This window comes from Budorcas taxicolor, chromosome 14 (assembly GCF_023091745.1).
Source record: "Budorcas taxicolor isolate Tak-1 chromosome 14, Takin1.1, whole genome shotgun sequence".
In the NCBI taxonomy this organism is placed as follows: domain Eukaryota; kingdom Metazoa; phylum Chordata; class Mammalia; order Artiodactyla; family Bovidae; genus Budorcas; species Budorcas taxicolor.
Window position 1 is genome coordinate 17,576,808 of NC_068923.1, and position 24,674 is coordinate 17,601,481.

General features: G+C 55.3%; 1 protein-coding gene across 1 annotated transcript in view; it reads left to right on the top strand.

The window, feature by feature from the left end:
* The window catches only part of COL22A1 (collagen type XXII alpha 1 chain), a 201,486-nt gene that overhangs the window by 11,195 nt on the left and 165,617 nt on the right, over window positions 1-24,674 (top strand). Inside the window, exons 3-5 of the mRNA XM_052651665.1 lie at window positions 16,634-16,708; window positions 21,199-21,310; window positions 23,517-23,640. Coding sequence (XP_052507625.1) covers window positions 16,634-16,708; window positions 21,199-21,310; window positions 23,517-23,640 — 311 coding nt within the window. The remainder of the gene's footprint in view (window positions 1-16,633; window positions 16,709-21,198; window positions 21,311-23,516; window positions 23,641-24,674) is intronic.

The window sequence follows — 24,674 nt, forward strand, 5'->3', positions numbered from 1 at the left end:
CAGCCCAGCTTCCTGCAGAGTGTGGGGCGGAGGCCCAGCCCCAGAGCCGCGGCTGTAATTAAGAGCCCTCTCCACCCCAGGCTCAGTCATGGCCACGACACAACCTTTATATAGCTGGTGGTGTGGCCTTTAGCGATCCTGTGGCCTGCCAGCGCCCACAGCTGGGGAGCCTCCGCCTACTTCTATTCTGGGGATGCTCTCTGGTGGTCCTGCCTCCCCTCTCCCCAGGGACAAGGGTCATGTCCTGGGCTGTGTCTTGTATCTCTTGGATGTTAGTGTGACCGAGGGCACGGGAGGAGCCTCTGGTGTCTCTGCAGCCTCCCTCCCTCCCTCCTCTGTGTTGTGTCCACGTGCTTTCCCACTGGGTTTTGACTACTGGATGCGATCCTTACCATAACAACACTCACACACACACACAGAGGGGCTTTCTTGTGTGTGAGGTGGAACGCATTTCACTGCTCTCCTGCAGATCTCACTGGGAGCATGTTGACATCTGCTCCCCAGCCATGCGTTTCACCAGTCCGTGATTTTAGGCTTGTCCTCAGCCCCTGCAAGAAGGGTCCCAGTGTCCTGTGCTCGTTAGACCTGCTCACAGACTTGGCTACCGTGAGGATGGGGAAGGTGGGCCCAGGGGCTGGACGCTGAGATTCCTTTAGAGGCTCTTTCTTGCTTTTGACCATATCTGCCTTAGGCCACTTCACCTTCAGGTGAGGGAATCACTTGAAAATGTATTCTGTGCTTTTCTTTTTTTTTTTTTAATAGCATAAAACAGTGTGAGGAAATCTCAGGACTTATTTGTGTAGCTGGGACGGACCAGGTGGACCTTTGAAGACGGCAGCTTGCGGCAGTGCGTGTCTTAAGGGCCCTCTATTATACCTTTGGGTTACTTTCTCAACACATATTTTTTGTTTCCCTCTTATCTCCTGGACTTTGTTCTGAGGCAAGGGGATCATGATGGTGAATGATCGCATCTGAGATTCTACTTTTAGGGTGATACTTTCCAGAAAGGAGATGGAGGGGAAAAAAATCAAGTGAATATGAATGTGATTTCATAGAGTGGTTAAGTGCTTTGAAGAAATGAGAGAGGTTTGCATGATAAAGGGTCTTAAGTGGGAAGGTTATAGGGAGGCCTTTGAGAAGAGAAAAGCTGACTTGAAGCTGGAATGACGTGGAACAGCCATTCACGCCAAGATTGATGGGCCCAGAGTTCCAGGCAGAGGCAAGTAGGAGAACCAAGGGCCTGCAGGAGGCCTGGGACTGATGCTGGTAGAGGAGGGGCTGGGCCTGGCGGGGGTGGGCAGCAACGGTGCCCAGGAGGGGAACATCACGGCGCTTACCTGCGAGGGGCGCTTACCGCCAAGGCGCCCTTACTGTTGAGGGTGGATACTGAGGCTTGACTTGGGGGCTTGACTCTCCAGAGTCCACCCAGCTGGGAGGGGGCCAAGAACCAGCCAAGGCCAGAGCGCACCTCAGCGCCCAGGAATGTCCCCTTGAGGACCGAGAGATTCTGTCTAGGGAGAGCCTGGGCCCGGCTGTTGGCATGTCTGGGTGGCATGTCCAGGCTGGGAGTTTGTTTGGGCCTGTCTCCCTTGGGGCCTGAGTCTTGTGGTCATCAGAGAGGGCACAGCCCTACTGGCAGCCTTGTGCCCAGGGACCAAGTCCTCCTGTCCCCACCCATCTCCTTTCCCACGTCCCTCTGCGTGGCTCGGAGACTCGGAGGTGAGGTCAGCATGTGCGTGTGCACACACACACACACACACACACACACTTACATACACCCCATAAATCATACATACACCCCCCCCACACTCTACACACCCCCCCCCCCACACACAGACACCCCATAAATCATACATGCACTCCCAGACACTCTGCACACACCACACACACACTCACATCTGGGAACACACACGTGCCCACGAGACGACCTGCCCAGCTCATCCTCCCTGGGTGGACCTGAAGCTGGGGCAGAGCCGGCAGCTGCCCCAGCTGCGGGTTTGGAGCCGCCACGTGGATGCCTGTGGCCTGGCTCCCGGACCACATCGCCCTCAGGAAGTGAGGCCGGGGGTCCCACCCTTTGCTTGAAGGTCACTGGGAGGTCCTCCTCGGGAAAACTTGTCTTGATTGAAGTCACCCCCTGGAAATGGTCGTGGGGTTTCTTAATTCTGATTATGAGCTGGGACATTTTATTGGAAAATTACTGAAAGTGATGGAAAACTAAAAACCACCCATCACTCATTCTTGATTTGTGTGCTTGGGGAAGAAGGCAGAGTCGCCCAGCCCGGCCCCACAGGGCCCGCGCCTGACCAGGCCCCTGCCTGACTCCTCTGTCAGCTGCATCTGCGTGACCCACGTGTCCAAATCCCAGAGCTTCCGCCTTTAGCCTCTGCTGAACCAGAGAGGGCAGCTCGTGTTGTCCACACTTCCTGATGGGTGTGTCCCGATGCACAGAAGGAGCAGGCTCCCTCGCGTCCCGAGTGCTCCCCACCTGACCATCGCTCTCTGCTGCTGGGTCCTGGAGTCTTAGGATGGCTGTCCTGCCTTTTTAGTCCTGAGTTCTCTGCGGATTTGTGCAGGCAGGGAGGCTCCTAGAGCAGGCTTGCACATGCCCAGTGACTCCCCCGGTGTAGCGTGGGCTGGTGGGAGGGCTTCGCACCCCACACCCTGGGTGAAGCCTCAGGCCCGTTAGCTCACCTCTTCCTGTCCTGTTCCATTGGTACAAAGAGGATGATGGTGACATTGCTACCTTGTCGAGCATCCTGAAAATCTAAGGATTGGGATGTGGAAAGTGCTCGACGCAACAATGGCCCTGAGCACACATTCTGCAACTGTCTGCTCTACTCTGTGTGTGTGTGTGTCAGCACATGTGGGCTGTAGCCCCCAGGCTCCTCTGCCCGTGGAGTTCTTCAGGCAAGAATCCTGGGGTGGGCTGCCATTGCCTTCTCCAGGGGATCTTCCCAACCCAGGGATCGAACCTGCATCTCCTGTGTTAGCGGGCCAGCTCTTTACTGCTGAGCCACCTGGGAAGCCCATGTGTGTATATTTATTATCTGTCAGAAAGATGATTCAGTTTATATGTTTCACGCAGGGCAGTATTTCTCAACCTTTTAAAAATAGGGTATTTATGTAAGTGTTCTGTTTCCTCTCATTGCCTGCTTCTCTGAAACTGTAATATCACACCTACTATTTATGCTGTTTGGGTAGGTTGAACTTTGGAGGGCTCCATCTGAAATCCCTCAGATTTTTTCAACCCCTCCCTGAAAGCCATTTTTGCCCCTTTGGAGGCAATAGTACCCGCTTTGAGAAGGCGTGGTTTCTGGCGTGTGTGAGGATTACAGGATGCGAATTTGGGGAGGGCCCGCGTTCACAGCCTGCCCTCTGTCTCTGGGGAGCTGCAGTGTTGTAGCATCTGGGTTGAGCAGACGGACTGAGGTCTACAGGCCCCAGTTAAGCACAAGGTCCCCTGTTTGACAGGTTCCTTTTTTAGCCTTTAGCTTCACTATAGATTGAGGACAGTAATGTTACCGCCTACTCTCTAGAGCCCAGGGCACATGCGCAGGAAAGGCTCCCTTTGTAGCCTGGCACGGAGTTCGTGACCATCCTAATCAGGGCACAGCCTCGCCAGCACTTCTGATCTGTGGCACAGAGACTGGATGGAATCCCAGCTCTGCCCTCTGCCGCCGGCAGTGCCTGGGCTGGAGTCTGAGCCTCTCTGAGCCTCGGTCTCCTCATCTGAAAGACTGTGATATTTACCGATCTGGTGAACAACTTACTGTGGTTCTTGTTTTTATGGCACTGTTTATTATCATACTTAATACCATGATGCTGGGAAAGATTGAAGGCAAAAGCAGAAGGGGGCGAAAGAGGATGAGATGGTTTGATAGCATCACTGACTCAACGGACATGGATTGGAACAAACTCCAAGAGATAGTGAAAGACAGGGAAGCCTGGTATGCTGCAGTTCATGGGATCAGAGAGTCAGGTGCAACTGATGAACTATTTTTATGACAAATCTATATTTTAAAAAAGTAAAAAACTGAAGTTCTGAGACATAATGGGTGTGAGCTCCTCATCCCAGGAGGGAATCAGGCAGAGTCTCGAAGTTCAGGCACTTTGAATTCTGTAAAGGGAGCTAGCCTATTCAGGAAGGCAAGCCCGTCCTTGACCTAGTGCACGGGCTGGCCAGCTCCAGCCCGCAGGCCAGATGCGCTCAGGCACCACGTGTTACACACTGAGTTTTACTGGAGGATGTAGTTCATGTCAGCTTGTTTACATATTGTCGGTGGCTCTGTTCACACAGCCACAGGCAGTGGTTGTGACAGCAACCACGTGGCCCATGAAGTCTGAAGTGTTTACTCTCTGGCTCTGTAGAGGGAAAGATCACGGACTCCCGATGATGGGTTCTGAGGCAATGGCTGGGAGAATATGAAGTCGCTGCTGCTGTCTCCTGGGGTGACCCTGGAGAGGGCGTTTCATGGGGTGCTGAGCAGGGTGTGTGGGGTTCCTACCCACCCATTATATTATAAATTAATATATATTTTACATTATATTATAAATTAATATATTACAAATTAATGTATACTATTATAAATAATATGTTATATATAATCCCACCCATTATATACTGTAGATTATCAATTATCCAGAAGGCCCCTTCCCTTCTGTGTCTTGATTGTCATCCTGCATAACCCCCTCCCCCGCTCCCAGGAGCTGTTGGTTTATAGGTGCTTCCTCGCCTTGCCATTTTTTAGGGGTGACTCGTGTATCCTATGGAGAAGGCAATGCCACCCCACTCTTGCCTGGAAAATCCCATGGACGGAGGAGCCTGGTGGGCTGCATGCAGTCCATGGGGTCACTAAGAGTCGGACACAACTGAGCGACTTCACTTTCACTTTCAATTTCATGCATTGGAGAAGGAAATGGCAACCCACTCCAGTGTTCTTGCCTGGAGAATCCCAGGGATGGGGGAGCCTGGTGGGCTGCCGTCTATGGGGTCACACGAGTCGGACACGACTGAAGCGACTTAGCAGCAGCAGCAGCAGTGTGTATCCTAAAAAGTCCTTCTGCCATCCCAGGTCTTAGATGAGGATTCACACCCCGGTACGACTAGAAAGGACTCAAGGTCAGCTGTGGGTCCGCGTGCTCCCCTTGCCACTGCCCGGCTGTGGGATGGTTCCAGCCATGGCGCTCTTTGTCCCTGGGGTCATCCCAGACAGAGTGCAGGCATGCAGGCGTGACTGTCTCATTTACTGGCATCGTCACTCCAGGAGTTCCAGCTCAGGGAGGGAGGTTTGACTCTGCACTTGCCGAGGTGGCTTTCGTGTTGCATTGGTAAAGGGATGAAATATAGTGGCCACAGTGAAATTGGCACTTGCAAAATGTATATACACGTATACACAGTCTATATATACACACGTGTCTGTAAATAAGTATGCATCTATATAATTAACTATGTGGAGGAATTCTGCCTTCTGAGTGTCTCTCACGTCCTGTAGCTAACCTTGACCTAGCTGAACTGGATTCACACTTGTGGGAGGGTGAGGGGGGCACAGGGGTTACATGGTGTCTGGGGCTTTCCAAGAAATGCGGCTGATTAATTGCTGTGCTTCTGATACAGCCTCACGCTTCCTGGAAGGCTGAAGGAAAACAATGGTCAAAGCAGCATGTTCTTGGTGACTTTTTGGCTGTAAAATGTGTCTGTCTTTGTCCTTTTAATGACACCAGATTCTGGTTTCTTTGAGTTTATCCACATATAAACACAGCAAATCACAGACACGCAGTCACACAAACACAGATACACATACGCACTCAAACACACGGGCATGCAAACACACATGCCCACTCAGAACACACACATGGAGGCATGTATGTGCCTACACACACTCACACACGAATCTAGGGGTGGTCCATATAGCAAAAGCCCCTTCCTCCTGACCCTCAGCGTGGAAGCTATAAAATTACAGCTTTATTAAAAATCAGTGCATTTTGGGGCTTTCCAGGTGGTGCTAGTGGTAAAGAATCTGCCTGCAAATGCAGGAGACTTAAGAGACGCAGGTTCAATCCCTGGGTTGGGAAGATCCCCTGGAGGAGGTTATAGCAACCCGCTTTTGTATTCTCTCCTGGAGAATCCCATGGACAGAGGAGCCTGGAGGGTTACAGTACATAGGCTTGCAAAGATTCCGACACAACTGCAGTGACTTAGCACACACGTACACGTGGGAGAGAGATGGAGGGGTGGCATGGGGAATAGGGACAACAAATATAAAACCCAATGCATATGGAGTGTCTGTCTGCGCTTCTGAAATACCTGCTCATATTCTGGATGTAGCCAGTGTTGCTTGATCAAGTAATGAACACATGGTGGAGTTTTCTTGGTTTGTTTTCAATCTCCTGTTCCTTGCATCAGTCTAACAACCGGATGTGAGGATGAGTGACCAAGGAGGGGGCAGTGATGACAGGAGCTCTTGGAGGGGCCCCAGCTCCCCTGCAGGGTGAGCCCGGCATCCCTCGGCGCTTGCTCAGCCTGGGTGTTTTGTGCTGCAGCTGTGTCTGCCTAGGGCCCCAGATCCTGCCCTGAGCTCAGGTTGAACCAGAGGAGCCTGTACTGGTGGACCCCGTGGGACCCATGGTTCCAGGGCTGGAATGCAGAGCTGAGCATCTCCAGTGACTTCTGCCTTGAGCAAAGCCCACCCAGCACTGGGAAGGCCCTGAGCTCCGAACCCCAGGCAGGAGAACAAAAGGAAACCTGCCCACTGTGAACTCTGTGTTACATACAAGTCACCAATCAAGTATAAAAAGTGTCCCTGGAGACATGTCCCATCCCCGTAACGTGGGCCTAGGAGGCAGGCGAAACCCCCTTCCAGTGGTGTCCAGGACACAGCGGCCCAGAGGGTCCCACCCTGGCCCCAGTCCGCCCAGCCCATGCCCAGCCCCCTTCTCGTCACTGCTCCTGCTCAGTTGGCCTTGCCTCTTGGGGGCCTTTTGGGGGCAAGGACCCCCCCAGGCTGCAAGGTCGAGTGTGTCCACAGACCCCACCGATGGCTGCCCCTCACAGCCCTGGTGGCCCCAGGCTCAGGGTGGAGCGGGAGAGGGAGCTGGAGCTGAGCCCAGCACCCCAGGCAGGTGGGCTGGGCAGGGCCCGAGAGACGGGGCGGGTGTCCCTGAGAAAGTGGTCTGAGGGTAGGCCTGGGGTGGGCGGAAGGGTCAGCCGGAGTTAGGAAAAGTGAGCAGAGGTTTGACCAGAGAGCCCAGCACCTGGTGATGCCCTGGTGAAGACATGGGGCTGGAAGGGAACGGGGCAGTGGCTGTGGTCAGCTGGGAGGAGAGGGGCCCCCCATGCCCACACTCCCTGCGTGAGGCTGGCAGGAAGCCACACTGCGGGAGGGGCTCCGCATCCCCTGCCTGCAGGCCCTTGGGGGAGGCTGCCGTCTGCGGCGTGCGGGCGGGCAGCCCTAGGTGGGGGCCCTGCTCCCTGGACCATGTGCCCTCGTGCCCTAGACTTCCTCCTGGCCTCAGCCCCGGCTCTGCTCAGCACGCTGCCTCTGCGGCAGGTTTGTCTGGTGTGGGGGGTAGGCAGCCAGGCTGGCTGTGCTGACCTACCAGTCTCCCCACGGCTCCCACGGAAATGCAGCTAGTGGCCATTTCAGGAACCCACCTCCACCGACCCTCGGGGAGAGGGGCCAGCGGCAGGTGGGCCTGGGGGCCGGCCGTGTCCACCTCTGCCTGGTGCCCTGGTCCCCACCTTGCCACCCCGCCCCCCACACACAGGCGTGCAGGGCCTGACACGGTGCACGGCTGAGCTGGGCCTCACTGTCCACAGCGGGCTCCAGGCCTCTGTCTCTGTCCCCTGACTGGGGACATGACCCCGAGTCCGGACACAGTCTGACCCCAGGCCGCCTGCTAATGGAGAGGCTGTGGCCACAAGTAGAGAGAAGAGACTGGGTATCTTGCTTGCCCATCCGCCCTGAGACCCACAGACACTGTGGGTGGCAGTCAGGGGTGTGCCTGGGAGGAGGCATTTGCGCTCTTAGCCTGTCCTCTTTCCTGAGATGCAGCGGGGAGGTGGTTTGTCCCGGCCACACGCCGAGGGCCTCGGGTCTGTGCTGCCCCCGGAGCCGGGCTCCCAAGGCCTCTTCCCACCATGGGTCTCCCCCTTCTCCCCCCAGCCCCTGCCTCTGGTCTTCCCAGCCCAGTCTCAGCCCCTCTGCACAGGGCCAGGGGGACATGTCTTGTCCACCCTTCTCTGGAGTCATGTGATAATTTTGCCGCTTTTTTGGTTTTCCTATCTCTCCATCTCCTCCGACTCCACGTTGGAAGGAAGGAAGGGTTCGTTTTGCCTAGTTTTTCTCACCCGCTCAGCAACTCTCTCATGTGGGACCCCTGCCCTGTGTGAAAGCCTTGGGGCTGCTCCCCCTCCTCTCTGATCCTGCAGAAGCTTGGGGTTCGGGGGTGCGGACGACAGGCTGGGCTTGGGTGACACCTTGCTGGGCACCGGCGTCCTGGGGTGAGGGGGGCCGTGACCCCCTGGGCGCCATGGCCTCAGCCCTGAGTCTGGAGCCTCCTGTCCTTTCTCTTGTCCAGTCCCTGTTGGGACCCTGAAGGGTGGATGCTAAGGGTGTGAATATGGTTCTGGAACTGAGGAAACAGTCTCGGAAGGTCGGAGAAGATGGAGGGTGCCTCACACAGAGAGCGCGGCTTCCCCCCACGAAGCCTCCCCCACCCCTGGCTGTCCAAACGGCGCTTTCAGGGTGCAGGGCGAGGTCGTGCTGCCGTCCCACACTGGGCGCGAGCTCTGCCTCCTGGTGGTGAGCTCTGTCACTCGGGTGCCCGACCCTGTCCTCTGAGATGCTCCCTCCTGTAGGCCCCGGGCCTCCTCCCTGCCCTGGGTCCCCCTCCGATCTCACGAGCCTCCCCTTCTCAGCCTTCTCTGCTGGTCAGTTCTCATGTCCCGGCATGTGACACGGGAGGCTGGGACCTACTCCGAGGCCTCCTCTTGGCCCTCTCCCTCTCCAAACCATCTCCTCCACGCCCCTCCCAGCGCGTTAAACGCTGTCTGCACACGGGCCATTCCCAAACCAAAAGCCAGGCCTTGTCTTGGCTCAGAAAGCCAGGCTTATGGATCTGGTTGCTTGCTGGGCAACTTGAGACACCTCAGACACGGGGTGGTGGGAACTGGACTTGGGTTCTCTGTTTTCCAGATGGGTTCTTCCTACAGGTTTCCAGACACTCAAAACTTTCTTTCCGGTTCTCTCCTCATCCAGTTGGCCACCCGCCTGCCCACTCTGCTTGGCAGAGAGCCCGGGGTCTGACTGCCTCTTCCTGCGCACCCCCATGGCTCTCTGCCACCCCCTGGCTGGTCCCTCCGCCCCCGTCCTTGCCCAGGCAGAGCAGCATCTCCCACCAGGGCCTGTCAGTCCCCATCCTTGCCCAGGCAGAGCGGCATCTCCTGCCGGGGCCTGTCAGTCCCCACCCGTCCTGGACCACCCCCAGCTTGTCTCATGGTCGCTCCTCCCTGTTTGCCATCCCAGGCATGGTGGCCATGCTCCCTGGCCCCCTGGCCCTGGCCCACGCCTCTGGTGGGCTGCCCTTCTGCTCTCACCTGCCTGCCTCCGCCTCAGACCTCAGTGGAGACACCTTGGCCCTCCAGCCAGCTCCGACCCCACTGTTTGCATCCCCCACTGGCCTCCGCACCTCCCAGGGGTTGCGATTGCATGGTTCTTGGAGACATCAGTGCCTGGCTTGACCGGTTTCCGCTCTGTCTGCTGGAGACGGCAGCTCCCTGAGTGCCGAGGGCTCCTTACCATGAGCCCTGGACTGGCTCAGCGCCTGGTGTGTGGCAGGCGCTTGTCAGATGCGGCGTGAGGGAGACTTGCGTTCAGGTGCTTCTCAGATGGCAGGTGCTAACGGTCACTGTGGGGCTGAGCACCTGGGTGGTGGCTGAAGGCTCTGCCACCCTCCCGACTTCCAGCCACCTCAGGCTCCTCCCTGCCCGGCTTCCAGGAGGTCCTCGCAGTCTCTGGTGACACCTACTGGTGCTCAGCCCACGGGACAGTCCCCAGGAGAAAGGAGGTCCAAGGAAAACGGAATCACACCCTCCTGGCAGGGGTTGCGCTTCCAAGGTCACCGTGATAACCTCTCTCTCCCTGGCCGGGATCGCCCCCTTCCTGCCCTGCTTTGTATCCCGGGCAGAGTCATTTCCTCATTGCCCTGAATTGCAGACTCTACCTGGGGTTAGGAGGTGTCCCCTGATCCACATCTGCCCTCTTCCCTCCCTGGACTTTGCTACAGGGCTTGGTACTGCCCGCCCCCCCCTGCCGCCCATCACCCTTGGGCTGACCGAGCATCACCCCTGGGCCGACCGAGCAGCTTCCTGCCCGGGGCTCTGCCCTCGCTGGGACCTTCTGGCCCTCTGCTCTTCCTGTGGCTCTCGCTCCCTTCTGAGCTCTCAGCCCAGACGCACCAAGCCTGGGATCTTCTCAGACCCCACGTGCGTCCTGATCCCCACACCTAGCGCCCCTCACCAGCCAGTTTCCTCTGTGGACTGATCACACATGACGACCCCTCACTTCTCTGTGTCTGTCTCTGCCTTTGCTCCCGGCATCCCCCATGTCTGGCCTGTGGCTCCAGCAGGGCGGGGCTGCCTCGTCTGTGTGTTTACACATTTGCTCCTTGTGGCAGGATGTCTTGAGTCCAGACGTGCATATGAGCCCCACGAGGTCCCTGCCATCCTCCGGGACTCCAGGTCACCCCTGGAAACAGCCCTTGCGCCCCCCTGCCCATCCCTGGTGACCCTGCCGCCCCCTGCCCCTACAGCCTCCAGCTGCCTAAGCATTGAGGGTACCAGGGCAAGGCTCAGGCCTCCTTCTAGTAAAGTGTAGTATTGATAACCTGCAAATACTGTACTAGTGAATCACCTTCATATTTTTAAGGCCCATGTGAAAATACAGAAAAGCAAAAAGGAGGTAAAAACCACTTCAAGTTCTGCCCTCACAGAGGTAGCCGTGGTTTAAGTGTTAACGTATGTTCTTCCCCATCCCGTATGTTTATGTCGAGTTGTGGTGTCAAGTGTGGAAATGCTGGTGTCATACTGAATCTGAACCCTGCTTCTGCCGCTAACTAGAGGTGTGGTTGGAGCAGGTCATCTAAGCGCTCTCAGTTGTCTCATCTGAAAAATGGGCGTAACACTACACTGATGGGTGTCACAAAGGAGGCTAAGCACTGTCCTCTGCCGGCAGAAGCACGCCTCAGCCATGCCCAGGGACCTGTGAGTGTACAGTGTGTGTGATCGTAGGTTGGGTCTTACTCCTTCCGATCTTCCTCTCCTGGGTGAGGGAGCTGCTGGGAACAAGGGATGCTCAGCTGGAGACGATTGGAGAGAGGAGGATGCTGACCATCTGGAAACATCTAACCCGCTTTTGTGAGAGACAGTGGGGCCGTTCTGGATTTGGCACCGGCAGAGGGTACACTCAAGGGCAGAGTCTTGACATCTGCCCTCCCCAGGTTCCCCAGTGTCCTGTTCAGAGCCAGATGTAAGCGGGCCCAAGCATTCGGGCCTGACGGGCCGAAGTCCAGAGAGCAGATGAACCCTCAGTGCAGAGCGAGGAAGCCCCGGGTGCGTGTCAGGGCGTCCAGAGGCAGAAGGCGTGCCCCCGGAAGTAGCAAGCTGGCCGTCTGTCCCCGCAGGCTTTGGAGACAAGACAGACTTGGGTCCTCTGTGCTGGGTGACCTTGGACCAGTGGCCTTGAAGAGAAGCTTCGTGCTGTCGTGGCCCTGAGCCAACGCCAGGGCTGGCGCTCTGGCTTTGCCTTCTGCTCACTCTGTGGCCTTGGATAGCCTGCTGACTTCTTTATGCCTTTGTTTCCGCATCTGTGAACCACTGCACCTGGCCCGTAAAGCTGTAGGGAGGAGTCGGTCAGATGTGCTGATGGTTTCAACGCCGCTGGCGCAGTGTCTGTGCAGAGCAAGCTCCCTCCGTCTGCTGAACGCGGGGAGAGCTGCGGCCCTGGGCAGAAGCAGACCACAGAACTTCGACGTGTGGGCCGTTGGCCTTGGAAGCCTGTGGTTCTAATCATTATTCCTTTCATCCTTGGGGCCTTGGGGCCCGGCTCTCCAGAGCGGGGGTGTGTGGACTGTTTTCCTGGCTGGCCTCCTGGCCTTGGAGGAACGACCCCGTGAGTCTGCCGGGTGTCTGGCCCGTGTCTGCTTCCCCTGTCCCCTCCCCTGCCCACTGGGACTGTCGTCATCCCGTCTGTGGTTCGCGGCCAGGAGGTGATGGATGAGCAGTGACCGCCTCCTCCCTTGGGCTTTGCTCCCAGCTTCTCCCGGTGCTGCTCAGCTCGTCCGGGCCACCTCTGCTTGCTCATTCTAGACACAGGTAGCCCTTTATTCAAACCCAGACACCCTTCCTTCCTGGTGAGTTTCTTAACCTCTCTTAGCCTCCGTTCCTCCATCTATGTCATGGGAACAAAATCTGCCTCCTGGAATTGCTGTTGTGAGTCAAATCTCCAGCGACTGGCGCACAGTAGGCACTCAGTAGTTGCCAGCACCCTCCCTTTCTTCCCCCGACTGGAGAAGCTCTGGACTGGGAGCCAGGGGACTGGGAGGCATGTCTGAGACGGCCTGGCGTGTCTCCTCCATACAGAGCTGCGGGTGGGTGAGCACGAAGCAGAGGACGGCAGAGACTGTCTGTGCTAACCCTCCTCCTCTGATGCTCAGACACATGCCCCCTGTTTGCAACTTGGTAAACTGAGGGCAAGCTGAAGTGTTTTTTTTTTTTTTCCTTTTCTTCCTGAGAACCTGTAGTGAGTTTCTGTCATGTGCCCCAGGGAGCAGCAGCTCTGATCAGCCAAGACTCAGCCTCTGTTGCAGCTTCTGATGAAAAAGAACCCATCCTGGGGAAAGGGAAATCGCATTGCTCCAGGAAGTCTAGAATGTTCTACCTTCCTAAAGGCTGAGGGAATACAGATATCAATGGGTGAACTCCAGGGGAAACAGGGGCTTTGTCATCAGCTGTATCTTTTTTCTGCTCTCACACTTTAAAAAGGAAAAGCAACCAGCTCACCGGGAACTAGTTAAATACACATTTTGACTGCTGAGAACTTACTCTCCTCCTCAAATGCAGAGCGGCTCCTTGTGTTGATCCTGAATGATAACCTGAAAAGTCTGTATTGGTTGGATATGTGACGGTAATCCGGTCTCTCAGCAGCTTCTTTGCTTTTTCTCAAGCTTTTCACTTGGACTTGGAGGCAGCGGAGTTCCTCTTTCTTCAGTTCTCCTAGACAGCCCTGCAGATGTTCTGCATTTGAAGGAGGAGGAAGGGAACGTGCCCCTGCCAGCCCCTTCCGCCTACCTGTCCCCATCCATCAGGGAAACGGAGGCCTTCTCAGACCCCAGCCCGCCCCCACCCACCGTGTGCTTCCGGTGTTTACGCCTTTGGCCAGAACCGGGTCACAGGTGCATCTCTAGCTGGAGGGGGTGGCTGGAAAGGTGAGGACCATAGGAGTCATAATCGGCTTCGACCTACCACTCACCACTTTTCTCCCTGGGCTAACAATGCTGCTCACCTGAATAAAAGTGACATTGTTTTTGCCAGGAGGAAGTGAGGGATGGGTATTAGGGTGGCACTTAACAGTGCCTGCCCCACCTTGGTGGCTGGGGTCCTGGACTCTGAGTTCTCACCTGGTCAAAAGCACAATGAAGCCCTTTCCTGGGAGGCATCTGGTCTACCGCTCAGCTTTGGTTCAGGCATCGCTGGTCCTTCCATCCATCATGAACTCACCTCCCGTTCTGAGGCTGGAGCCGGGAAGGCAGTGGAGACAGAGCTGGACTCAGACTCAGCTGGGCCCTTAGACTTAACTGGGGAGGCAGCCACACTGGTCAGTGCCTTCAGCATGGCACCACCAGCCCTAGGACACGGGACCCTGCCAAGGGGTCCTTACTCAGGCTGGGGTGAGTGGGAGCAAGGCCCAGGGGGCTGCTGACCAGAGTCTGCAGGGTCAAGGAGGAGGATGCTGTGAGGCAAGGAGACACAGGGTGTCAGGGCAGCCCTGGCACTTCCTGGAGCTGACCTGTCTCAGGCCCTGGCTGCAGTCAGCCCACGAGCACCCTGAAGGCAGGGATGCTATCTTATCTGTTTTCTCATTTGTGGGTCCTTAAAACTAGCTCAGGACCTGGATTGTATCTGGACCTCTGTAAGTATTTCAATTCCAATAAGCCAGCTCATGTGGAAATAAATAGATCATTATCCAAGAGGTGGACATGTCTTGGCCAAAGGCACGTAGTTACGAGCTGAGAGTGACTTTGGGTGCTCACCCCCACTCCCTGCAAAGAGGTGACCCTCCAGGGCCCTCTCTTCCCTGGGGAGCATGGATGCAGGGTGTATTTTGGGAGCCATTTGTTATGACTTATTGTTAGCTATAAATTCCCTCTTGAGGCTTTGGTGTGTATGGGGCTTAGTGATGGCTCCCATGAGGGGACTGGCAGGTGGTCTGGGGACTGATTTCTTAAAGTGGTGTGGGCACATGTTGACATCTCTGAAACGTTTCCATCTTTTCTGTGTTCATGGCCTTCGAACTGTCTTTGACCATCCAGGGTCGGGAATCAGGGCCTTCCCCCGGGATATTTGCAGAGACAAAGGCTCAGTGGCTTTGCCTGCACTGAGCTCCAGCCATCAGACTGCAGAGGTTTGCTGATAATCAAGGCTAGAAAGGTCAGAGTCAACTCATTTTAATGACGCACAGTCCCAGCGCATCCCTCTGGCAGCCTGCCAGCCTTGAAGCAGTTGGTTGTCATCTGCAGCTGCTGCTGTTCTGGGTGGCGCTGTCTGCACCCTGCGCAGCGCCGGCACCCACTTGCATATATGTGGTTCTAGACACACACAGCTCTGTGCTGTTTCCAAAATAACCCCTTCCTTGGGGCCTGTCAGACCTCTGGTGCCTTCGAGGATAAATGTTAAAAATACCTCCTCCCAAATCAGGGAGAATCCCATTCTTGCTTCTCACTCCTGATTGGTGAAGGGTCCCACAATGAAACACTTGTGCTGAAAAGAGGTCATCGTACGTGAAATCTGTGGGATGACGGAACTGCCTGATCAGGTGTGATTCTTACAATAATGTATGTTACCAGATTGCTTCCAGGGCAGATGCTGAGTTGCCTCTGGTGATAAATTTAATCCCGCTATGGCTTGATCTTGCCCTTCCTCCAAGCTACCCTAGACAAGTATATTCTCTGTAAGGTGTCCCATGGCACACACGCTCACACCGAGAAAGAGATTAGGGGACTTGCAGGGAAGCCAACACTAGGGCCCGAGACACTAACATTTGCAGTGGGTTCTCTGGGTAGGATTTTTAAAAATTGAAGAATAGTTGGCTTACAATGCTGTGTTAGTTTCAGATGTACAGCAAAGTGATTCAGTTATGCACATAGATGTATATATACATACATACTCTTTTCCAGTTTCTTTAATATTCTAGGTTACTCCAAGATATTTACTATAGCTCCCTGTGTTATATGTACAGTATGCCCTAGTTGTTTATCTAGTATATATATATATGTATATGTACACACACACACACGTGCGTGCGCACACACACACATATATATATATATATATATGGTAGTTTGTATCCGCCAACCCCAAACTCTTAGTTTATCCCTCCCTGCCCTTTCCTCGGGAAGAGAAGGGGACGACAGAGGATGAGGTGGATGGATGGCGTCACCGACTCGATGGACATGAGTTTGAGTGAACTCCGGGAGTTGGTGATGGACAGGGAGGCCTGACGTGCTACAGTCCATGGGGTTGCAAAGAGTCGGACACGACTGAGCGACTGAACTGACCTTTTCCCCTTTGGTAACAATGAGTTTCTGGGATTTTTAGGGCAACTGAAAGAATCCCTTTTCCTTCCAGTTTTTTAGAGGTGAGAGATCATGAAGATGTTTAGATATGTTATGCCAGGTAATGACGTATGGTTTACTTTGACTTCCTCCATTGCGTCTGTAGAACTGGGCAGTCTTGCTTCCTCTGGGATGTGCCTGGAGTGGCACCTGAAGCTCCCTCAGGCAGCATAACAGATGCCTTGCCGGTATGCTCTCGGCACGTTTCCGTTCCTTTGACACCTCTCTGACTTGGAATTCTCATCTATTAAGTTCATGCCTTTGTGACATTCCCTCTCTGCCTGTGTCCCCTTTTGTTCTTTGGTCTGGCTGGATGAGTCTTACTGTTCCTTTAGGAGAAACTGCAAGCGTCACCCTTCTGGGAAAGCTTCCCTGACCTCCCAGGCTGGGCTGGGTGTTGGGATCCTGAGACCTCCAGGAACCCAGACCCATTCCTGTCACTTAGGACTCTGTTGATCCTGCGGGCATTGCTCTTGGGCTCCCTCTACTGGACACACTGTGAGCTCCTTGCTGGGACCTTGCCTATTCCTGTGTCACCTCTGGGTACGGCACTGGCATTAGGGCCCATGTGCATCAGGTACATCTGGGAGTAAACAGAACGCGCGGTCGGTGTGGCCCTGCTTCTGCCGCTGCTCCCGGCAGATGTCCCACATGCTGGGGGGTGGACGGGGTCTCTGCCCGGTCACTTTCCACGGAGGGAACGTCAAGATTGCTTATCAGTCTCTCCTCTCACCCTTCTCAGATGTGCTCTGCCCCAGCGTTCGTGTGGAAGGAGACCGCTTTAAGCACACCAATGGCGGAACCAAGGAGATCACAGGTACGAGAAACAGCCAGCCAGCACAGCTTGCTTTGTGATGCCGTTTGCCAGACGTGAATCTCCCCAGGTGGCTCAGACTGCAAAGAGTCTGCCTGCAATGCCAAAGACCTGGGTTCGATCCCTGGGTTGGGAAAATCCCCTGGAGAAGGGGATGGCAACCCACTCCAGTCCTCCTGCCTGGAGAATCCCACGGACAGAGGAGCCTGGTGGGCTGCAGTCCATGGGGTCACAGAGAGTCAGACACGACTGAGTGACTAACACTTTCACTTTCTTCTTTGCTGGACTTGACCACAACCCTCCTGGACTCAAGGGTGGTAGCCTTGCTGGTACTGTCCTCATCGCTGTCTTTCACCAAAGTCCTGGGGACGGTCTGAACAGTGCAGGTGGCAACTCCCGTCCACGAACTGCCCACCGGGGGAGGCCGTTCACGTCTTCCATCTGGGAGTCAGTGGTGATGTTATAGGCGTTGGTAGAGAATGAAGTAGGATGAGGGACACGGGGAATGAGTAAGTGATGGGCAGCCCGAGTAAGAAGGTGAATAAATAGCTGCATTTGGGCGTGAAGGAGAGAGTGAATCAGAGTTATAAATATAGGAGCAAATCAATGGATGAGGGAGCAGAGAGACACATGACTGCAGAGCCAGCAGCAGAAATAAGCACTGCAGAGGCTGGCTCCATCCAGCCTGGGCGGGGTGACTGGGGGTACGCGGGGACGGCCGAGCCGGCTTCCCCTTTATCCTGGCGGTGAGCATCTGTCTACTGCTCCCTGTGGCCGGGCATCCTGCAGGCACTTGAGGTGCGTGATCACAGGGGAGCTTTCTCCCCGTCCAGGACAGCAGCCCGGCTCTCCTCACCAGTGCCGGCCGGGTCAGGAGCCCCATCCATCCACCCTAAAGCATCTCAGGTCCAGTACGAACCCACATGCGGTCTCCCTCCCGAGGCAGTGAGCCGTGGGCGATCAGAACCAGGTGTCTCGTAGGTGCTGCTCTGCCCCACCCCTACCTGAGGGACCCTGCCTGCCCACATGAACAAGACAGCATCTGCATCTTGGTACCTGGGGAATGTTTCTAGAATGGCAGGAGACTGTGCTGCCTGTGTGCACAGCAGGTGAGATGAATCGGGGTTAACCCTCCTCGGGTGTAACGGAGTAACCCAGCGCTCAGCCAGTGACCACGGGTGAGGAAACACTCAGGCCCTCTGACCCACTTCCTAGAGCATCCCAGCAGGGTCCCGCTGCAGCCACTTGCTGGGGCTGAGGCTGGAATTAAGGATGGAAGGTGCTGCAGACCTGCCAAGTTCAGCGCAGCCGGGTAATGGGAGCAGCTTTTGTAAAAGATGTGGTTCGCAAAGGCTCGTCTCTAGGTGTTTCCTTAAGTGACTCCAGCTAGTCTTCGGGCTCAGTGGGGCTGGAGCAGTGAGGACGGGGTGGAGGACAGACCAGGCAGTTGGAGGCGGCAGTCTGGGACTCAGTTTACCCACTTCTGGCATAATGTCTTTTAGGACCCCTCCCAGCTCTGAACCTGAACTTTCTGCAGATTCTAGCAACTACAATGTTATGCAATGCTCTCTGAAGGAGTTATTTAATGGTGAAGGAAGGTGCTGGGCTCAGTCTTACTCTGAAACTTGGCCACAGACATTCTGATGGGTCTCTCCTCCTGCCTGGTCTCTGACGTCCAGATGATCATCACCAAGTCCCGACTGTCTCAGATGGTCCCAGCCTGGTGCTTCTTCCCTCCCGCCCCGCCCCCAGCCCCATGTTTCCAGTCTGATCCTCCCCGGTCCCCCAGCTCCTCCATCCCTGCGGCCAGAGTGACCTCTGAGCACAGGCCCCGGGTTGTGTTTCTCCCTGCTTTAAAGCCCTTCCACGCCCCACCACCTCCTGCAGAAAGAAGCCCAGGCTGCCTCACGTGGTCGTCAGAGCCTGGCCCAATCTGCGCCCGCCTCACTCACTCCTTGGTCCCCCTCTCGTGGTTCCTGACATCCCAAAATAGTGGGGATTCTCAGAAGGAACCTCACTGACTCAGGTCTGGTGACCTTTGCACATCCAGTTACCTTGGATGCCCTTCCCTCCTCCTCTGCCCACATGTCATTTGTTCTTTAAATTCAGGCCAGGCCTTGCCTCCTCTTGGGAGCCTTCCTTGAAGTCTCCTCAGCTGGGCCAGGCAGGTACTCCATGTGCTCCTATACAAGCCCAGACATCTCCCTTCCTCCCATCTACCCACTATACGGACACTACCCACTTCTGTGCGCATTTCTCTGTGGACAGTAGACTTCAGGTAGTGGGAGGCACGTTGGGAATTTTGTCCTATTGACTACTGAAATCTGAGCAGCCAGTGGGGCATTGTAAGACGTAGAAAGCCCTGAGTGGTTTAGAGAATTCCTTTCTTCTCTCCTTCCCTCTTTGCACAAGTGGAGCCTCAGTTAAGAGCAACAGCAGATTCCATCCTTTTTCAGGGATGGAAGCATGAATCAGATCAGGCCCCACCCCCCACCCCCCGATTGCTCAGCTTCCTCCTCGGACACAGACACTGTGTGCACCTCGGCCAGACCCACTAAAGACCTGGAAGTGACTCTCATGCCCAGGGCGTCCAGCGGAGCTCGGTCCCTCGCAGACCTTTGAAGGACACTGGGCGGTGGTCACGGTGTCCCTGATGCCATTTGCTTCAGCTGAGTCCACGACTTCAGGGAGGTGCCCCCTCGCACTTTCTGCATTAAACAATTGCCTCTTCATCTCGGTGCATCACATTCGAGTCTGCTTACCTCAGAACATTTTTCATTTTCCTTCCCGGCCTTTATTTATTGCAGGCAATTCATCTTTCTCTCTGTGCCCTTTGCTGCCACCTCGTTAATTGCTTGTTGTTCAGTTTCGTGGTGTTTAAGTCTTTGTTTTTATTCATGGAAACCAGTGAAAGTGGAATTAAGCAGTAGAGCATATGTTTGCTTTTTGAAGTCTTATTTTTTTGGTGTTCTCGCACAAATAACTACTACAGGGAAACCAAACTGAAGGTGGAAGTTTCCAGGAAGAGGGATGGCGCTGTGAAGGGAAGGAGCAGGACTCTTTCCTGCTCAGCCCTGGCACCTTGCTGTGTGGGCATCAGGCACGTGCCTGCTGGATTTTAAACCCACTCTCTTGGGAACTTCTGGGGGCCAGTTCTCCCAGCTTGTTGCCAGTGCTGACATGTGCTTGGCTCAGAGCAGGCTCTCAAAATATACATATTGAATGAATAAATGAAATCCATGGACAGATGTAGTGGGATAAGAGACTGCAGTCACTGTCAGGGGAAGTAATTAATATGAAAACTATTTCGTGGATCTTTCACTGCATGTCAGGCTCTGTATGGTGAGCTCTGTACCGTATCATTCAAGCTTCACCACAACCCTGTGAGACGCATGCGAAGACAGTCCCCTTTCTGCAGAGGAAGAAATGGATGCTCAGAGACGTCAGGCACCCTGCCTCAGGTCACATAGCTAGGACCTCCTGAGCAGGAAGAAATGGAAAAACCCACTCCAGTATTTTCTGGCCTGGAGAGTCCCATGAACAGAGGAGCCTGGCGGGGCTGCAGCCCATGGAGCGGCAAAGAGTCAGACACGAGGGGGAGACTGACAGTTTCACTTGCAGGGTCAGCGCAGGTTGGTCTGGCTCTGCCGCTGCTCAGACTCTCGGTCGGAGGTCAGTGCTTTCTGTCCTTGCAGCTCCTTGTGCAGAGCTGGGAACAGACAGGCTCTCAAGAATACAAGTTGGATGAGTCAGTCATCTCTTAGGACAGAATTTTGTGGTAGAAGATGTTTTAATCACCCTAACGTGAGAGTTCGTTTCCTGTTTCCTGTGGCTGCACCCCAGAGTGCTGGAGACAGAGGAATCTTCCTGAAGAACCGTGGGTTTGGTGCTGCTGATGCTGAGCGGCACGTTCGCCCTGGGGATGCAGAGACGGGTGAGGGCCTCCCTTCACCGGCCGGGAGCGCTTCCTGCTCCGGGGACGCGGTGTCAGGCCGATGCATCCCACTGATGTGTCCGTGCGGGCGTTGTGGTTGGGCTTATCTGAGGACCGTATCTGCAGGACTCAAGCCAGACCCCCACGCTGGTCCAGGCGGTTTTGTAGAGGGTCGTGGGTCAGGATGTGTGGCTGGTGATGCAGAATCCTGAGGAACAACCGACCTGCTGAGTCAGCTTCCTACCCTGCATTGAGTGGCCACCTGGGGTCCTTAGGACAGCCTCAGGTGGCATGTCAACCTTCTGTCACAACCAAGAGCCCAGGCTCCTGTGGGTTGTGTCGCTGCTCGGCATCACACAGATACGTGACTGACCTGGATGCCCCGCCTTGTCCTGCCAGCTCCCCTGAACCCAAGATCATGTCTTTCCCATTACTTGCCATGATCAGTGAGCAAGGTCCTCTCTTGGAGCCAAAACAAAGCGAAAGACACCTTTCCATTCCTGCGGTATCATGAACACAGTCGTCTTCTCTCTGATGTGCCTCTCGTCTCTTTGGACAGGTTTTGACCTGATGGACTTGTTCAGTGTGAAGACGCTCTTGGGGGAGAGAGAGAACGGGGCGCAGAGCTCCTACGTCCGGATGGGATCCTTCCCTGTGGTGCAGAGGACCGAGTGAGTGCTGGCTTCTGCCCCAGACCTGCCCTGGATGCCTTAGCAAGGGCGGGAAGCAGCCAGTGAGCTTGGTTGCTCGCTAAGCACTGGGTAGGGGTTTAGCCTCCAGAGTGCCTGGTGCGATCACCTTGCGATGAAACATCCATATCACTGACCCTGGAAATTCCCCCTGTTTCTTAATTGATCTGTTTCCAGTGATGTTACTGGTTCCCTGGTCCTCCTACACTCCCCTCTCCATATGGATTTGGTGTCCATCCTCCATTCACTCATGCATTTTTTTTTTTTTTTTGGTCTCAAAATGGGACAGCAACCTGTTCAAAATCTCAGTCCTAGGAAGCAGAAGTTGACCTCAAACTCCAGTCCTCCAACACCATTCCCTTTACCCTCTCTTGTATATCTGTGTGTGTATACACAGCCAAAGAAAAAGTCTTAGTCTCTTGCTAGATTTACAGGAAGGTAGTGACAGAGATAGAGATAGGAGCACGCCCTTAAGTTACTACAGCTTTGGTTCCAGACCACCACAGTAAATTGAATGTCGAAACAAAGCAAGTCACAAATCTTTTGGTTTCCCAGTGTGTATCAAAGCTACGTTTACACCGAACTGTAGTCTGTTAAGTGTGCAACAGCATCATGCCTAACAAAACAGCGCACATACCTTAATTAAAAGAGAACGCTGTGTGACAGCGGCAGCGATGGACTTGCTTGGTGCAGAGTAGCCACCCGTCTTCCATTTAAAAAAAACACAGTATCTTCAAAGGTAAAGCAGTAGCTAAACACAGTATCTTTGTAAAGCTAAAGCAAAACCAGGCATGCCTGTGTATAAACAGATGTAGACACAGTTACGAATACATAGATACATACACGGGCTTCCCAGGTGGCTCAGTGGGTAAAGAATCCACCTGGCAGTGCAGGAGATGCAAGAGATGTGGGTTCAGTCCCTGGGTTGGGAAGATCCCCTGGAGAAGGAAATGGCAGTGCACTCCAGTACTCTTGCCTGGAAAATCCCATGGATGGAGGAGCCTGGTAGGCTGCAGTGCATGTTACACATATGTGTGTTGAGATGTAAGTGTGTTTAGAAACTTCATAGCAGAGTAGGCTTCACTGATGCAATAAGATGAAAAAGGAGGTGAAGGGCAGCGTCCGTCCGAGGCTCCCAAGCCCATGTCTGTGCAGACCCTCCCATGGGCAGTGACCGGGGTGGCCCTGACTCCAGGAGAGGCCTGGGGAAGTGATGGGCGCTGCTCCCAGTGCCGGCGTGTGATCCAGGGTGAAACCCAAGCTCAGAGAATGACTCTGAGCAGCAGGGCCGACTCGCGGCTCAGATCTGAGACCCGAGAATCACAGAGGGAGGACCAGTCTTTGCTTGCAGCTCCTACAGCCAAACCAAGGGTCCCTGAGGGTCCACAAGTCTGAGAACCAGGAAGCCAGACGCCCCCTCATTTCCCATCCTGGCTGTTGGACCAGACAGCCTCCACCTGCTCCAGTGCGGAAGGCATTGCCTCTGAGCAGGGTGTGCAGGGCAACAGCTGATAGTGATGAGGGGCTCTCTGGAGACCAGCCAGTCTCTGGGGGGGAGCCTCTACTGGGCCACTGAGCCCCAGAAGTTTTGCCCCGACAGCCCAGCCGCCCTCAGCTAGGACAGGAGTGGCACAGCTCTGCACGCCCCTGACTCTGGCGGGGAGCCACGCTCCATTGGGATGCTGTCGGGAAAGGGCAGTGTGCCTGCCTTGTAGGGCTGTCTGGGCTGGAGCTGATGGGGTTGAAGGACTTCCCCAGATGAAAGCTGGCCCCCACTCTCTGTAGGGGATGGAGGGTATCCTGTGATGTGGGGCAGCAACCAGGCAGGATAAGACACCCCCGTGCGGCCTTGCTGGGAGCAGCAGGCAGGGAGAGGTGAGGGCTGGCACAGTCGGCTGCATCTGACCCCAGGGCAGGAGGCAGGGTAGCATCTCTCATTGATTTTGGAGAGATGGAAGCAGGTGAGCCCTGGAGGGGAGCAGGTAGATTTGAAGGGGCCAAGGCAGGGCTCAGAAAGAGTTGTGTGGAGGCACTGCTGGAAGGAAAAGGCAGTGAAGGCAGGGGGGGAGGTGGACTTCAGAAATCCACGAGGTCAGCGTGGCAAGACTCAGTGACCCTGGGGTGCGTGGGCTTCCTTTGCAGCCTCTGCCCCTCAGCCTAGTGGTGTCTGTCTCTTGTCTCCCTCCAGGGACGTGTTCCCGCAAGGCTTGCCCGATGAGTATGCCTTTGTCACCACCTTCCGGCTCAGGAAATCGTCCCGGAGAGAAGACTGGTATATCTGGCAGGTCATCGACCAGTATGGCATCCCGCAGGTGCGAGCTGCCCGCCGTGTCCCAGTGTGGGCTTCTGTCTCCTCCTCGTGGGCAGGGCAGCACCCGCTGTGTTTTCTCCACAGGTCCCTGTCTTGGGCCCTGAAAATGGAGAGTCCAGTGTATCCAAGCCCAGGGCACCTGCAGAGACTGGGAGACCACTGGGGGACTGGGAGACCCCTGGGGGACCGGGAGTCCCCCGGGGGGACTGCAGCCTCATTTCTCCCTGATGGCCAAGCGCCCAGCACCCTGCTGGGCTGGAGGCCTAGCTGCTGCCTCAGGGACCCTCAGTCCAGCGGGGGAGCTGGCAGCCAGCACCGCTGTCCTAATGCACGTGTTCCATTAGCAGCATGTTCGTGATGCGGTGGAAGAAACCTGCTCAGAGTTGGCATGACTGGGGCTCAGACTTTGTGTCTGGTCCTTCCTTGGTGTGGGCTCAGGGCCACGCTGGCTTTCCGAGTCCTGATGTTCTTGGTCGGGACACAGAGCACCTCCCGTCAGTGGTTGTTGGAGGCATCGTACAGAGTGACGTCTGTAAAGCATCTAAGACGCTGCCTCATGTGTAGTAGGGTTTTTATGGTCATCCTTGGTTTGACCTTGAATGGAGCTCTGCAGCCTGTCTTTGCCCACATCGGGTGCATTCTGGTTCTCATCCCTGTGAAGCTGGGACAGTCCAGCGGCAGCAGGAGCCAAGTGGGGGCCTGCCTCTCTCCAGACGCAGACCGTCAGCACGATCGTTCATCTGAGATGCACCTCTCAAACCCCTTGTTCTCAGAGCTCGTGGACCAACCGTGTCTATCGTTCACCCTTGTCCCCTCTTGACGACATATGAGCTGTATCAACACATGACCCATCTTCATCTGGGAGACACTGATGTATTTTCATTTGGGGTTGAAACAAAACAAAAGCATGCTCAAGCCACAGGACCACAGCAGCCACTCTCACGGGCTGCTCGCTGAGAGGGGACTTGCTTCATGGTGGTGAGTTCCCTTCCCGAGGTTGAAGCTGAGCCCTGACCCCGAGCACACGTTGTACCC